General features: G+C 41.7%; 1 protein-coding gene across 1 annotated transcript in view; it reads right to left on the reverse strand.

The window, feature by feature from the left end:
• Nucleotides 1–16,139, reverse strand: part of HOMER1 (homer scaffold protein 1) — an 87,886-nt gene extending 71,747 nt beyond the window's left edge. The window contains exon 1 of the mRNA XM_059836668.1: nucleotides 16,033–16,139. Within this exon, the coding sequence (XP_059692651.1) occupies nucleotides 16,033–16,037 (5 nt within the window). The 5' untranslated portion in view covers nucleotides 16,038–16,139. The remainder of the gene's footprint in view (nucleotides 1–16,032) is intronic.
• Between the last annotated feature and the right edge of the window lie 1,171 nt (nucleotides 16,140–17,310).

Consider the following 17,310-nt stretch of genomic DNA (forward strand, 5'->3'; position numbering starts at 1 on the left):
GTTAAGTAAAAAATACATTTACCTTAGCCAGAAACATAATTATGTACTGTCTATTACATTTGCAAGGACCTGAAGTTTTAACCAATTTGTTTCAGCCTGAAGTAGAATATTGCACAGTACTTAAAGAGACATAAGGTATAGGAAGTCAGTAGAAAATAGTTTAGTGATTACCAGAAATCTATTATCTTTGAACTGTTAGTGCCTCTATAAAGACTAGTGAAAAATCTGTGAGCTATTTAGACAACAGAGGGAAAAGTTGCATTCTATTTATTGCATACCTTAAAACCCCACATTTTTGAAAAGGAAAAAAAAACTAATAAAAAACCCAAACAACAACCTTGCAACATTTTACTGTGGGCTAAGAAGTATATACAAAATATGTATATACACAGCTAAATGCAAAGAATATAGTTTTATACAAACCACATTAAATTTGATGCCTATGAGCAGACAGAACTCTACTTAAGTCAGCAGTTATGGACTTCCATTAGCAGAAAAACTGTTCACTTGTAATTACTGCATCAATTAATAGAAGTTTTATATTACACAGCAGAAAAGTCAGGAAAGCATATAACTTCAAATATTTCTGAAATCAATTCCTTTTGGTAACATTCTGGCACATCCACTAAGGTGGATGGCATCTTCAGAAGGGTAACAGAGCTGGTGAAGGGACTGGAGCACAACTCATATGAGGAGCAGCTGAGGCAGCTGGGGGGATATACCCTGAAGAAAAAAAAAAAGACTGAGGGAAGGCCTTGTCACTTTCTTCCACTATCTCAAAGGAGGTTGTAGCCAGCTGGGAGTCAGTCTCTTCTCCTAGGTAAAAAGTGATGGGATGAGAGGAAATAGCCTCAATTTGCATGAGGGGAGGTTTAGAGAATGCATAAAGAAAATAATTATTTATAGTAAGGGTTATCAAGCAGGATGCCCAGGGAAGTGGTGGAGTCATCATTCCTGGAAGTGGATATGGCACTTGAGGACATGTTTTAGTGGTGACCATAGAGCTGGTTCTAGGCTGATGGTTGGACTTGGTGATCTTACAGATCTTTTCCAACCTTAACAATTCTACAAATCGCAGGTATGCAATCCTGTAAAATAGTCTGTTTGGGGAACAAATGGATGACTCTATATGTGCCAATCTCAACCAAATGCTCAGGAAGCCCACACACAGTACCTTCCAGAGAAATAAGGGAAAGAAAAGAAGTAGGGGAGTTTCAAACAAAGGGGCACTATAAGACAACCGCAGACAGTATTTAAAATGTATTTCCATCACATGAAATCCCAAGAGTTAGGATTACCATATCCTGGGAAATACAGCTCTTGCCATTGAACAAACAAGAAGACAAATGAGAAAGTTTACCTAACCTCATTCCTCTTCTGTCTGAGCTTACCACTCATGAAGCATCTTAGTAAACTTTAGAAGAGTAAAGAGCTTTTTCCACAGCACAGATTTACACTGACCTGTAGGACAGCACAAGCATTACAGTCTCACAAATTTGGTAACATCAACAGCATAGAAGGTGGCAAACTTGCAAAGCTGAGGACAAATCAGTGCCCACTACTTAAAATTAGGGTTTATATAGTACAACAAAGAAAAATTCCAACAAAACTCTTACATTTTTGGTATAATGACAGTGATCATGGAGCTGTTTACACTAAAGATTAATAAAGCTATATGCAGGTTATGTATAGTATTAAACTGTTTTTTTTTTTTAAAAAAAAAAAAAAGGAAAATAAACACTGTATTTGCTTTCACTTCTGCAATTCTCTGGATTTGTTTTAAATGCCTGTTCTCCAATGCCCCCATATGCTGTTATTGTATGTTGCTCAAGTTCAGCAAGTAGGCAGCTGAAGTGTTGCAGGAAACATTCACAGCAATAATTTATCACTGACTGTGAAAGTTACTCCCACAGCTGAATGACGGTCCATCTCCCTAAGGTTTTCCCTTTTTTGTCCTTCCACACAACCTTGAAATGCTCATTTTCATAGCAGGAATCAAGGGACAGTTCTGGGAAGCAAAAGAGGTCACAAAAAGTGTATTATCAAGTACTCAGCTTTATCTTCCTAAAGCTCTCACTTCAGTTTAGTAACTTATTCTAAGAATATAGGTATAGGTATCTTCAGAATTTTTCTAGGTACGTAAGTGATTATTCCTGAAAATTCTGCAAGTCGACAAAGGTATCTCTGAATAAATGTCTACCTCAAGTTTGTTTTAATTACAAAATTGAATAGAACTAACCATTAGCTTTTATTGGCTGAAGAGCAGCTAAACTATGTTAGGTTGAATTTTACAACAGATATTTATATATAGTGAAAATACTAAGAAATTATGACACTAAAAAATTATAATTTCTTCTTGAATTTTGCTCTGTGTGAAAATTCCTGTCAGGAAGCCAAGAGAGGAGTTCTCTCTCTAGAACTAGACAATTAATTTTAAGATGTACAGCTATTTTCTGCATCTAGTCACTAAAAGTACTTATCAGAAGTAAACAAAAAAACCCCAATCTAATGTCAGATTCTAGTCTATGAACAAAGAATCCTGAAATAGCAGTGTAATGAGATATTTCTGAAAGAAGTCTAGATATTAACATTCCTACAACAGCCCTTACAGGCAGTAAACTAAGCTATGCTGCATCTGCAATAGGCAATAAGCAGGCAACGAATGGTCTAAAAGCATTCATTTCTCTCCATTCTACAGCAAGGAAATCCAACTTAGCCACACTTGCAACACAGGCAGAAAAGAGAAGAAAGCAGAAAGGAAGAAATACCATTATTCATGCCTGTTAGTAAAATATGTTTAGAAAGGCCCAAAAGCAATCCACAACCAGGCTTTCTTAGTTAGTTCCCCTAGTTCCTTGATACTCTCTGTAGAGAGATAAGTTTTCCTTTGCAATCTTTATGTAAAATCTCCCTGCAATGGAGTTCTGACAGTCAAACTACTCTTAGAGAACTCATGTAAATATTTTAAGGGAGAATATTAAGTAGTTTAGCTGCTTAGCTTGAATTTCTACTGTTGTTTCACACAGTACTTTATTATAAAGTCATGCAACAATTAAGTTATAATTTTCTGTCTTCCTGCACCACCACTTTTCTTGAGTTTAAATGAATAGATATTTTCTATACATGGTCCTCAGGAACAATATCTATAGTATTCAGAACCATTACAAGAGCTAAATTCAAAGTGGGGTGAGAACAGGAGAGAAAAACATAAAGAAACCCCTTAGACCAGCAGCACAAGCATAGCTCTCCAAATAATAGAAGCAGAGGGAGACAGAGCACAAAGTTGCTTTGGGATCCAGAGACACTGCTAGTGAGGCAGGAGTTCGTGTACTGCTTTACAAGCAGACGTAGCAGCAGTCTCCTTTCCAGGGGCATGGAGAAGGATGAGGAAAATGAGGAGGAAGGCTCCAGATGGGACATAACTTTCAATCTCTGCAACCTCCAGAATGCAAGCCTATTCATGACCTGCATGTTTTCCTTTTCACATTTCACAAACACCCTCAAATTAATTTATGGATTCTTGAAGATCTGAAGTTCAGTAGTTTCTTTTTCAAAAATTTTCAGATTGTGATAAGGGCTGTTTATGCCACTCACAAGCAACTAATTAGACCAACTGATGCTGACTAAACAGTAAGAATTAAGCCAAATTGCATGGGGCCACTTAGGTGCTCTTTCTGAGGCAGAGATAGGTAGAAACAGCACCTTGCAAGGTCTTTGATGTTAATCATAGTGATCAGTGGGATTTAAGGGTCATACAACAACACTGGCAGAAACATCACCCAGAGCAGCAGATTCAGAAAATTGACAGACTGCAACTCCTTGCTTTGTCCTGACCTGAAAACATAAGACTGTCTGTAAATCAACACCCTCTGTTCTAAAGTTTGGTTAGATCAATTTAGAGGCTGTAATAAAATCCTTCAGCAGCACTGACAAGTGTCATCATGCACAGGCAGTGCAGTATGAAGGAAGTGAGAATAGAGGGATGGCACTAGGACATGTAAATCATTGAAATAATAAGAGTGGCAATCCCACATCATCCTAGATTCCATAAAATACAGCAGAGTTCAATAAACAATGTAAACAGTATTTTCTGATTTGACATTCAGTGTAATTTTGCATGCTCCATCAAGTCTCATCATTGCCTAGACAAGAATTTCTGTTCTGATGGCTATATTTCACAGCTATGGAGCAAAGTGGCAAAGCTGGGGCTTTTGACAATAGACTGATGAGAATTCTGGAACCTAGAAAATTATACAAGAAATACAAAATCATAGAATCAAGTCATCATGTGTTTCCATTGAGATAAATGGCAATTATATGGTAAACAGAAATACTACTTAAAAATTAGTCTAACTGCCGTTTTCCTAATCATCTTTGACTTTGAGAGACAACGCTAATATAATACTAGTCATAATTTTGTTATTATTAAGACTAGATGTCTTGGCAATTTGCTAACAGCAGAAAATGCAAGGAATACATATCCTCCTTGTTTATTACTCCACATTTGGAATTTGCCTCAAAGATATGTCTGTACTAAAATGAGGTTTCCTCATTTGGCACCACAGTCTTTACCAACTTCTCTTTGCTTTTTAATAGCTTTAATTAATCTCCTTATTGGCTCTAAACTTCCATTTTGCTTCCCTGTAGACCTTCATACAGAAACAATCACACCTCCTCACCACTTCTCACCCAATCAATCACATCCACTCCATCTTTTTCCACATCTCCAGGTTATTAATTTTGACATGCTTTCTCCACGTGAAAAAGCTTTTTCTTTAAGTGGGCCTGGCACATGTCATGCCTTTCATTTCCAGCTTAAAACCCACTAACAACATATTTGACATTAAGAATTCATCAGTTCACATTCAGTATTAAGAGCTTTTGCACTTAACCCTCAAAAATAAACACCCTTAAACAAACCACTAGCACTACCACGTTGACTGCAGACACCTCAAAGCTGAACTCGTGCTACCACCAGCACCAGTGGAAGTATCAGAATTGACATAAGAAAGGGCTGAATAGACATGCATTTCATCACCAGCACTTGATCTTCAAACAATTTGCAATCCCAACTGGAGTGCTACAGCTGCATGTTAAGTTTCAAATTAAAGAAAAAAAGACTGTTCCACATCAAAAGATGAGAACTGGATTATTTTATTTGTTTCAAGGAACTGAATTAGACTCCTAGAAAGGTAAACAAATTATTTTTATATTCATAAATAACAAATCAATTTGAATCACCCATTGAGCACTACAGGAACTATAAAGACTCTTTAATTCACTTTCAGCATATTATTACCATGCCAGCAAGTTTCTCCCTTCTGATAACACTACTGAATTTTGGATGCAGTGGTTGAACCTATAACTGGGAATTCCAGGTCCGTTTCCCTGATTGCTCACAGTACACTAATGCCAAACATTCTGAGACACCCAAATATCATTCCTGACAGGTAATGCTGTTTGCTCATTGGATCACAGAAGGAATTCCTAACATGGCTCCAAATCCTGTCTCTCCCAATGACATGCTTCGCACTGTCAGGCAACCTCCCACTGTAGTGAGATGCAAAATAATGATAAAGGGCAAAATCCATTTTTAAATATACTAGTATGAACACACCCTGAGCACGGAGCAAAGAGTGCTCTGCACAGCCCACTACAGTGGCTGGACAAGGGAAAAGTTAGACAGGTTTGCATAGTAAGCATCAGCCAAGGGAGCACTTATGTGAAGTGCTGTGCCACAGGAACAAACCTCAACAGGCAGAGGAGGACAGTCACACCTGGACTAGGCTGTTCATTCCACTGATAAGCAGCTCATGAGGAGACAGCAGTCAATACTGTCTACTTGACTTGACACCATTCTCACATCCTCACTCACAAATTCAGAAAGTGTGGACTGAATGAGTGGACAGTGAGGTTGATTGAGAACTGGCTGAATAGCAGATCTCAGAGGGTCAAAATCCGTGGAAAAGTTGGAGGCCTGTCCCTAGTGGTATCCCCCAAGGTTCAACGCTGGGCTCTAAATGTTTAACTTGTTCATCCTTGACCTGTAAAAAGGGGCAGATTTCTCCTCAGCAAATTCAGTTATGGCACTATGCCAGGAGGAATGACTGACACCTCCAAGTTCTGTGCAACCCTTCAGAAGCACCTTGACAGGATGGAAAGACAGGTAAAGAAGAATAGTCTGAAATTCAGCAAGGGCAAGTGCAAGATCCTACACTTGGAGAGGAACAACCGCAGGCACCAGCACAGGCCGGGCCTGACCCACAGGGAGCAGCTCTGTGTAGAAGGACCTGGGGGTCCTGGTGGACAAGAAGCTTTCCATGAGCCAGCAGCACGTCCTGGTGGCCAAAAAGGGGGGCATTAGGAAGAGCATTGCCATGCAATGGAAGAGTAGATTATGGAAGCTAATCCTGCCCGTCTACTCGGCCCTGGTGAGGCCTCACCCGGAATGCTGCGTGCGGTTCTGGGCTCCTCATGGCAACAGAAACATGGAGCTCCAGGAGTGGGTTCAGCAGAGGCCACAGAGATGATGAAGGGTCTGGAGCATCTCTCTTATGATGAAAGGCTGAGAGAGCTGGGGCTGTTCAACATCAAGAAGAATCAACTGAGAGGGCGTCTCATTAGTGTATAGAAGTATTGGAAGGCAGGGTGTAAAGACAATGGACCAGTGGTGGACCACCTTCTCAGAGGTGCTAAGCAATTCGACAAGAGGCAATGGGCAGACACTAATGCACAGGAAATTCCACCTGGATGTGAGGAAGAACTTCTTTAGTGTGCAGTCACTGAGCACTGGAACAGATTGCCCAGAGAGGGTGTGAAGTCTCCCTCACTGGGGATACTCAAGAACAGCCCAGACACAAACCTGTGAAATGTGCTCTGGGATCACACTGCTTGAGCAGGGAGGTTGGACAACATGACCCACTGTGGTCCCTTCCTATTTTACCCATTCTGTGATCCTGTGAAGATGACAGTTCTGGAAACAGAGAACGGCATCAGTACTAGCCACAGGTATTGCTATTGAAATACTGTAAAGAAACATTTTCTCATGCACTTCCTTTGATTGTGCTGACAGAGGCTGGTAAACACAAAGTGGTTTGTGGTGTACTGGAATTAGATTAGCAACCACTTTGGAAACAGCACTTCAAAATTTAACTTATACTTCTGAAAGGCACTTACAATGACCGTAGTTCTAAACCCAAGACAGCAGGTGGGTGTCAGGGCTTCACTCAGATGAAAATAATTTTAAAAAATCAGGTCTCAGAACACTACTTAGCATTTTGACAAACCGAGAAAAAAAAAATAAAAGGATACTATACAGTTAGTGCAGAAGTTTTGACTCCAATTGCCTACTTTAGAGGCCTATATTTATCAGCTCAATAAAAATATTCAGCAATAAATGTATGCTACTACAGTTAAGAAGCATCTAATCAAAGAGCAAGAACCAGTGTTTGTTAAGAGTTAGTTATCTTAGCATGAAATTTTTTTTTATTAACAATTTTCCTTACATGGTACCTGAATGAACTGGTAGGGTTCCATGCTTTCAAAACCTATGTGTGAAACAAGAACTAGAAAAGCCTCCCTCACCCCTGCCTGTGCAAAAATATCAGAGCAGATATTAAATGCAACAAACCAAGCTGCAGTGTTTCTGTACCCATGAAATAAACAGTGGCCAAAATCGAGCAGGTTTGTTAGCTACTTACAGAATGCTTGCATTGCAAAGTCAGTTTTAAAGAAAGCTGCATTTAAAAACATTTTATAGTGTATGCTAAACATGGCATAGTCTTCCCAAACTGGAGCACTTAGGTGCTCCCATGGTTATGTCCAAAAGAGGTTTAACTGAAGCATCAAATACTGGTCCATGTAGTAAAAACTGCTATTTCCCACTCACTAACAGGTTTTATGTTTACAAACACACTGGTAAACATAGTAAATAGAATGCCATGAGCATTCATTCCATTCATGCCATGAGCATGAAGTACTCATACCATAATTATTCGCAAAATTTTTTGAGTTTTACAAGCAAATGAAAAGTAACAGTTCCTCAGGAAGACTAACAGTATAGATATAAGAAAAAATAATCTAGGGTTTCCTGAATAAGCAAATTCTTGGGTTTAACAAAAACATTAGCCAGTGGCAGAAGTACAAAGACAAAAAGACAAATATGATGGTGATGCAGAAGGTAACCTTTGCAAGATTTAGATGTGCATTCTATCTGTAAGGGCTGTCTTAGTGCAAGTGATTTGAGGAGTACCATGTCCATCTCTGAGCACTTAAGACCAGCAGTATTCTTTGAATGTTGAATTTGCCATTGTTACTAAGGAGAAGAAAAGGACTCTTTAAATATATTTTAATGCCAAGTAAAATTGTTCTTTGTAACAATTAGAGAAGAAGCAGATTGTCTTTCTTTGTCTAAGAACTTCACCCCAGCATAATATTAATTCTCTGGTTCTGCTAACAATAAAAGTGGCATATTGAAAAGGATCCTATAATACTCATTATCATTCCATCCCAGTAATAGAACTACTCTAGCTTTTTTTTGCAGTATGATTTTAAAAACTGTAATCAATGTGACTAAAGAGGAAGTTTTGTTGTAGGTTTTTTTTAAATTTCTATGTCACATTTTAGCTCACCAAATACATAAGCCTCAGTAAAAACTACTTCAGATCTCAAGTGGCCTATTAAGATCCATTGTAAGAGACATGGGCAGCACTTACATTCAGATATGAGGTTATCTTAGGGAATCTAGTGTTCAGTGCTCGTTTCACAAAATTCAGCCAAAACGAACCATTCTTTAATCAGGTACTTCAGCACTCGTGCCTTTTTTTATGAAAACTTCTCAAAGATCCTTTGAGTTTTACTATTATATGTAGCCAGACATCTGAGCTCTGCAGTACTTCTGAGAACCATGAGTACCTAGGACTCCAGCCAGCAGGACACCATCTATTCCCAAGCACTGCTAATTGTTTCCTAGTAAAAATCAGTTCCTCCACATGTCTAAATGTAGAAAAGGGACTTACACTCAAACGCTGAAAAAGCACTGGGAAATCAGTATCCAGAAGCTGAAATTCAGTTAAATCCAACAGAAGTGTTCCTGTCTAATTGCAGGTTAACTCTTTCAGTCACACACAGTCAGTGAAAAACCCAGGTAGTGCAAAAGCAAGGGTTAAAGCAAATCATATGTATATGTGCTTAGGATCCCAGTTTACTGCATGCAGCCATTTGACAACAGATATACACAGCACATAATATTGCATATGCTTATTTTTGTTAGCATGAGAAGTACCTTAAGATACTATGGCTGTGTACTCCATAGTAAGACACAGTGGAGAAAACAGTGTTTTTTCCAATATCACACAGTACATTCTTTCAGAATTTTGTACAGACAAGCCAGGGCTAGCAGTCTGTTGGAAATGAACAGGCCTAAGAAGTAGGCCTAAGAATGGTGAGAATACATGTCAAAGATTATTTATTTCATCAACACTTCACTGTAAAGTGTTGGTCATTTAAAGCTTATTCTTCAGTTTTCAAAACTGAGGGAAGATCTCATCATATGTCTTATTACAAGAAGAGATTCAAGATTAACCATGGATCCATACAGCATACTATTTACACAATAAGTAATTTAAAAGCACTTTAAAAACCCAAATTCTATACCCAACAATATAACCTATTATCGTTTGGACTTAGTGAGTTTGGGTTTGGGTTTGGCTGTGGTGTTGGTTTGTTTTACTACAAAATACACTATTCAAAGGGGGAAAAAATACCATTTCTCAATAAGTAGAGATTCAACCTAGTGGACAGTCACAAAAAAAACCTTTCCAGATCTGAGCTTCAAAACTGAGGAGCAAAGTTCAACAGGAGCAGGTCTGAGCTCAGACCTTTTGAAACATTTCCCATGTGAGTAAACAGACATTGCTACAGTAAAAGGTAGGTCTGTCCCACCTATAATTGCCCTTCCCTTGTGCATACACCTGTATTTGCAGTCAGCTAGATTACAGTACTGACACAGCTCACTGCACAAACATTGGTGCTGTAGTAGACAAGTGGAGGAAGCAGTGCTTGCCTTCTGTGGTTCCCACCATTTGGCGGCAAGATCTAAAATTTAATAATCAGGATGTTTGCAAAGAGCACAACCACAAACATCAACAAAACAGTGCCTGTGAATCATCTGCATGTATGTGGAAGAAGAAGAAAAACCTGAGAGTTTTCAAGTTCTCCCCTCCCATTACAGAAAATGAGCGATGCAGTCTAAGTTACCTAACTTGATAATCGTAACTAAAAGTTACTGGAAATGTCAATATATGCTTGTACCTGGCAATCCAACATCATATATTGCATGTTTAAATAGTATTTTCCTAGACTAATTTTTTAACGATGACTGGCATTCATCACTACTTGCCACCAAGGAAGCATATCAGAGTGCAGTCTGTTGCCAGAAGCATGACTGTGATGCAGTTCCAGAAAATCAATATAGTACTGAAACACAGTTCCATTACTTCACCAAATGGAGTAATGCCACTACCAGGACTCTGTGTAGATAAAACAGAGCTCAGCACTGCATAGTGCAAGAACCAGGTAGAATAAACCTACAGCTCCCTCTAGCCTCTTCTCCCCTCTAGTATTTCTGTCCTGAACACAATACTAATTTTGGTGGATCTCACATGGCTGAGCTTTGGGAAATATAAAAACTTGAAACAGAATGGGTAAAAGAAGTCTACTATCAAAACTGGATATAAAAGCAGATTTTTCATAATGCAATGCTTTCAACACCCATTACACCTTACCTTTAAGTCTGAATATATCTGAAAAAGCCTTGCAGGAAGCACAGCACAAAACCCTGAACTAGAAAGCTTTCACCTAAGTAGGGCTTTTAAATAGGACATTTAAATACATGTTACATAGGATCTTTAAAATAGAAGAAAAGAAAAAAAAAAAAGAGAAGAGGTGGACTCTGGGGTTTTTTTTTCATTTTAAATAATACAGAATACTTAGTTTCTTTGTTCACTGTCACAGTTAACTGTTACTAACACTATAACCACACACATGGGGAAGCCTGAGAGTCTTCTACAGGGCAAACCTGTCTCAGATAGGAAGTGCACACTGCCACAACACAGGCACATATACATATACTCATACAAGGTCCATTCCGGACCTAGTCACAGACTGCCTGGGTATGAACACACCACACTGGTTTCCTTGCTAAACAGTCTTAACTTCTAACCTCTGGACTAGCAGAGACCTTGGTCCTTGCTAATTATTTTAGGCCTCAACAGCTTCCAAATTACAGACATCCTAAGGAGATAAAGAACTAAGTTCTAGTCTGGTTGAAGTTCCTGTATTGTTTATATGGTTTGGAATACCTTAGAAAACCATAGCTTCAACTAAAACAATGTCCGAGGCACCTATACCAATGAGAAGTTACCAGTAAATTAGTGTTACATCATATGATAATGCTCTTCTCTGAAGTACACTAATGCATAGACACAGATTTGAAAGGCAATGATTCAAATAGTGATTAGCTAAGAGTATGATACAATCATAAAGAATAAATGTTTTGCAACAAAAATTCCCATAAAAGTGATATCTAAATTCAACTTAAAACTTTTACTAACTAGCAGGCAGAAATACTCTGCTCAACTCTAGTTAAATGTCATTGCCTTCCCTGATTAGAAGTGCTGACCTGTTACAGAATTATAAGCCATTGCAATCTCTGTGCCTCCAAGACTGTGTATTTCCTTAGATACTGGCTCAACATCTAGTCCTGCAAAGATAATGGTAACTGTGGTATAGCTAACACTGTTTTGGAAAAAGAAATCACAAGAACACACATAATACACACACATCTGATGCTGGCCTTGAGAATAAAAATAATGAGAATAAATACTGAGAATAAATACTGAGAATAAATACTGAGAATAAAAATAATCCCAGCATAATGAATCTGAAGGATTTAAGTGTTTCTTTTCAGCAGAATTAGGATTTTTCCAAAAGGGTTGGCCTATAAAATCTTCATAATGCATGGAAATACCAAAACAGATCAACTGCAACCTTAATTCATTATGAATACCTTCAACAGATCAGCAATCATCCCCTCACGATGCTCAGGACACTCATTTATGTTTTATCAGGCCAGAAGATCTGGTTCAGATTTCTTATGCTTGTTTTGAATTCATAAAGTGACGGTAACAGAATACAATTTAAGCATGGTACTGTTCTCTGAAGAGTAGTTTATGAACCATTTCACACTGACTTACATGCAGTCTGTTTTGGTATTTATACATTATTAATTCTTTGCAGGTAACAAAGTTTTGTCATCTGTAGAACTTGTTATACTCTCCATTCTGCTACAGAAGAAAGCATAAACTATTTGTGGCCATTGCTTTCACACAATAAGCACCTCATTTTACCCCTGAGACAGCAAGATGGCCAGGAATTACAGTAACACTGAACTACTGCCAAGAAGCTACACCTTCCCCCCTACAATCTCAAGCATTCCTGTGGAGCACAGCCCATAGAAGTGTTGCTAAAACAAAGTCTAGGAAAAGCTACCATTAAGTCTTGTGGGAGAAAAACAGGTTAAAGAATGTGAGTCTGGACAAATTCAATAATCAATAATACTTCTGGGTCCCAACAGCTTTACAGTGTCTTGTTACCCAGATACAGAAAGCAAACTGAAACTTTTCAGAACAAGACTGTAGTTTGTCCTGTTTAAAGAAATGTGTTTGACTAACTGCACATACTTCAAATAGAGTAAGATCTAGGAGAGGATCAGCCAGTTGCAGACTACCAAAAATTAAAATACTTATTTCTAGACAAGTGCAGCACTTACAAGTATACCCTAAAACACTAATCTTTCTCAATATTCTCCAGCCAGCTTCAGAACCCTAGTATTCTAATTCTGCCATCTCAGACTGACACATAACTACCTTTATGAGGATAACATACTAAATATAGTCCAACAAAACTTAAGATGAAGGCTTCATAAAGACACCTTGACTAACATGACATGACAGAGATGAGCACATCTTCCAGAAGCTTTTACCTTGTAATTCCTTATAATTCAGCATGAACAATGGGAAAAGCAAGTAGCACATTTAGATATTTGTCCACTGCCATCATGTAAAGGCCATCATGTGAAGTAGTTATGGAGAGACTACGCATCAATAAATCGGGAATTAATCCCAGATAATATGTTTAATAGGACATCAATTTCTGCATCTCTCCAGAATTCACAGCTGTGCAACTTCCCCATTGTGTCTGTAAAGAAGTGTATTCATTCCAGCCTAAACAACAACTGTCTCCCTGTCTCTACTTCCCCTGCTCACAGATCGAAGTACAAGCTGTACCAATAACAAGAAAAATACAGCAATGATTCCAACTTGAAACACAGTACTTACCTGGGCAATGCATACAACACCCTAAGCTGCCAATATAAATCCTGAGTATGCTTTAGAGCTGTTATTTGAGGATTTTTAATGCGGTCAGACTTCTGCTCAAAGAAGACTGATTGTGCAATACTGGCAACAAACACATGTTATCAACTAGGACAGATCACAAAATCCATGTTTTTCTATTAAGGAATACTATATGGTATGTGGTCAATCCAACAAAAGGCTGTCCACAATGGTTAGATCACTCAACAGTAACTATTGATAAGAACTTGTTTTTATGTAACAGGAATAAGGAACTAGGAGAAGTGAGACAGACTGGCAGATAGAGAAACAAGAAAGGATATCCCCTGTGTCTGGCCTATATAATCCACAGGGCTTGATACACTTACCTTCTGTGACATGAAAGACACGCACAGACATATGGAATACTGCAATAAGAAAGTGTCCTGAACTACTCTACATTTCTCTAGTTTCAAGTTTCCCAAAAAAATGTTTCATAGCACCACTGGCCCAAGGCCCAGTTACTCACCAGTTGGTTTCCACCACACACCTGGCTTGCCTGATGGTATTGCACGTGCCAAACATTGCACAGCAGAACAATTAATTCTTCATTATACGTAATCAGACTAAGAAAGCCCCTGCTGGTTTGGCAAGCCAGCTTCCCTCCCCCAAGTTTTCTGCGTTCTAAGCATTGAAACAGGTGAGCTCTCCACCAGCTAGGTGGAGACAAGATCAGTCTACAAGCTCACACAGCATACCAGTCCCCATTAAATACTGAATGTAATATACAGACCATCATGTGACCCAGGTATATTGAATTACCAATGATTTTGCAGCTTGCTTCTAGAACACTCAATTTTCAGACCTTAGTAGAATATAGAGTATCAACTGTTGAATTAAAAGCCCAGGGCATCTTGGTGTAGAAATACTATGAAATCCATGGATACTTGCATTTAGAAATTAATTCAAAACAGCTACCAAATCAAGACCTCTGCTCTGAACAGTAACAGATGTCTAATACTTAACTATAGTTGCACCAGCTAGGTGCTGGCCCTGGCCTGGGTGTGCTCACTCAGATTTAGAGAGATGTGGGCTTATCAGTAACACATTCCTACATTTCAGGGTTTGTCCTCCTTGTTAGAAGATGGTTTTGCAAAGGAATTCTATATTGCATTACCCCCAGGCATACTGTCTAAAATCTGTTTGAAATATTTGCTATCAAATTTAGTGTTCTTGACCTTAATGTGCCAAGATATCACTCAAGTCATTGCACCAACAACTGTGGTTTTTAAGATTATTTCAGCTCTCTACAGATAGGGATTTGGAGTGTTTATTAAGAAGCTATACACTAAAACACTAGGAGAGCTGGAGTTCTGGAGACAAAATGTTTGCTCCTCTTCAACAGTTCAGTGGATTTGTAATATGATATGCTTAACCCAAGTATCTACAAACATAGTATTAATTTTAAATCAATGAGAAGGTTTACATTATTTAAATTTTCCATAATCCTGTGTGTGATTAGCAATTTTAAGTATATATCCAAAAAAATTATCGTATCATTTAGTCTTTTGGCAGAAACATCACTTTCTTGGATATGTAGACAGCTGCAAGTTTGGGTTTATTCTGTTCAAATTTTTTAAATGGAAGGGAAGACAACAGAAAAATAAAAACAAGCCTAAGGAGCAAGGAGTCATTCCTTCCTACATCTTGACACGTGACCTCCAGTGATAGCACAGAGACAAGGATGCAGCTGTTATCATCACACATGCAAGGAAGTTAATAAATTGAAGAATTCCAATGTCCTAAACAGCTTGAGGAGACATCTGTAACTCCCATAGTAATATGCCAATTTCACATATGAATTCCTAAGTGACCAAAATACAAAGGACATGATTTGTAACTTTTGTAGACTGCCTCCACCTTGCAGTTTGCCAGATCATACCAGGTTTCTGCTGCTTTGGAACATGGATGAGCTTCCATTCCACTATCAGACAACCCCGGCAGCATGGATTATTTTTTCAAATCAGTATACAATTTCCTAAGGATATGTCTGTGGAAAGTTTTTATAGGTATCTATGTCACATTTTTATCTACCAATTTGTATGAGATCTGAATAATTACATAGATTTTATTCCTTCTAATTTCCTTAAGCTCTCAAGTGGATTCCCCAGTTTACTAGGGAACCTGCTGTGAAGCCGACTTCCTCAATTTGATAAATTCCCACGTAGTTCGATATTCTCTGAAGACTCCAGAAAAGTGAAAGCGAGCCTTCCCTGTTCAGGAATTTCACCTTAGTGCACTGAGTTTAAAGCACTCCTTTTCAGGACTGAACATCGCCTAACAACCCGGGAAAGGTCCTCACAGTGAGAAACTGGGAGCCGAGACGGCTCTTTCAGAATTCCGATGTGGCTACGGCGGAGACAAACCTCTGCAGATCGCGGTGCGCCCCTCACGGATCGCACGGCTTTCCCCTCACCGGGCTGATGCACGGCACCGACTGCAGCAGGATTCCTGCTGCGGGCGCACCCCGCCAGTGAGACCCCTCGACTCCGTGCGCATTCAGCAGCGCCCACAGCTCCGCGGGCGGCCGCTCCCACCCCCAGCCCCGGCACCAGCCCGGCGGCCCCCGCGACATCCTTACCCCATGGCGGCCGGCAGCGCCTGGCACCGGTGGTGCCGCGTCCCCGGGGCGCTCCTCGCCGCGCCGGCAGCTCCGCAGCCCCGTGGCGGCGGGGCCGCTGCTCTGGGCTCGCCGCAGCTGCCGGGGGCCGAGCGGGGCCGCCCGTGCCCTAGGGAGCGCCCCCCGCGGGCCGGGCTCCCATGGCCACCGGCTCCGCCGGGCGCCCGCAGGCAGCGGTTCCGGGCCCCGGGCGGGCGACAGCGGTGGCTTCGGGGGCGGACGAGTCCCCTCCTGCAAGCGAATGGGGAGGCGCTCGCCTTCTTCGCGAGGGACTGGCGGCGGCTGCGGCGCTTCTAGCCGGGACGTGCGCGGCCGCGGAGGGCTCGGTGTGCTTCAGAGGCGGAGCGGGATGGGGCAGGCGGTGCGCAAAGAGCTCCACGCCGACGCTCCCCCTAGCACCGCCGCCAGCAGCGTGGCGGGCACGAATGCATTTTCCCGAGAAGGCAGAGCGAGCCGTGGCACCGGCGCTGGCATCGGACTCCCGGCGCGAGGCCGCTACCGACGAGCTGCGGCCGCGCGTCGCCCGCGGGCACCGGAGCGCCGCGTTCCCCCGATCCGCCCGCCCGCCCACCCCCGGCTGCGGAGATGCGGGGCACCGCTCCTCCTTCCCGCGGCGGCGGGCCCGCTCCTCGCCGTCACGCCTTCTTCTGCAGCGAGCGGGCGGGCATCGTCCTGGGGCGCGGCGGATCGGTCACTGACAGCGGGCGGCGGGAGGGGCCGCCGCCGTCGAACCCGCGCTGTTCTGCGGCGGGGCCGTGAGCTCAGCCCCGCCGGTGGGACGGAGGGAGGGAGCGATGGCCGCCTCAGGCGGTGCCCAGCTGCTCCGGCGCCACCGAGCCGCTGCCTGTGCCTGCTCGCATCCCCCGCCTCCGCCTCACACCTCCGCCACCGCCCGCTCGTCCCCTCGCGGCGGGCAGGCGCAGCCGCCGCGCGGAGCCGGCACCTCCGTCCTGCTCCTGCTTCCCAAGGAAGAGAAGGGAAGGGAAGGGAAGGGAAGGGAAAGGGCGAGAAGAGCGGAGTAGAGCCGCGCCCTGCCCTACAGCCCCGCGCCGCACGCGGCCACCGCGCGCCTGCCCGCGGCGGCACCTGCCCGCTCTGCCTCCATCCTCCGCCCGGGGAGCTTTAAATAGAACACGTCACCGCGCTCCCCTACGCACCGACGTCACGCCCTGCTCCCGGCGCTGACGTCACCGGGGTGCGGAGGATGATGTCAGAGTAGTCCACGCCGCCGGAAGCTCT

The sequence above is a fragment of the Haemorhous mexicanus genome, chromosome Z, assembly GCF_027477595.1.
Source record: "Haemorhous mexicanus isolate bHaeMex1 chromosome Z, bHaeMex1.pri, whole genome shotgun sequence".
Taxonomy (NCBI): domain Eukaryota; kingdom Metazoa; phylum Chordata; class Aves; order Passeriformes; family Fringillidae; genus Haemorhous; species Haemorhous mexicanus.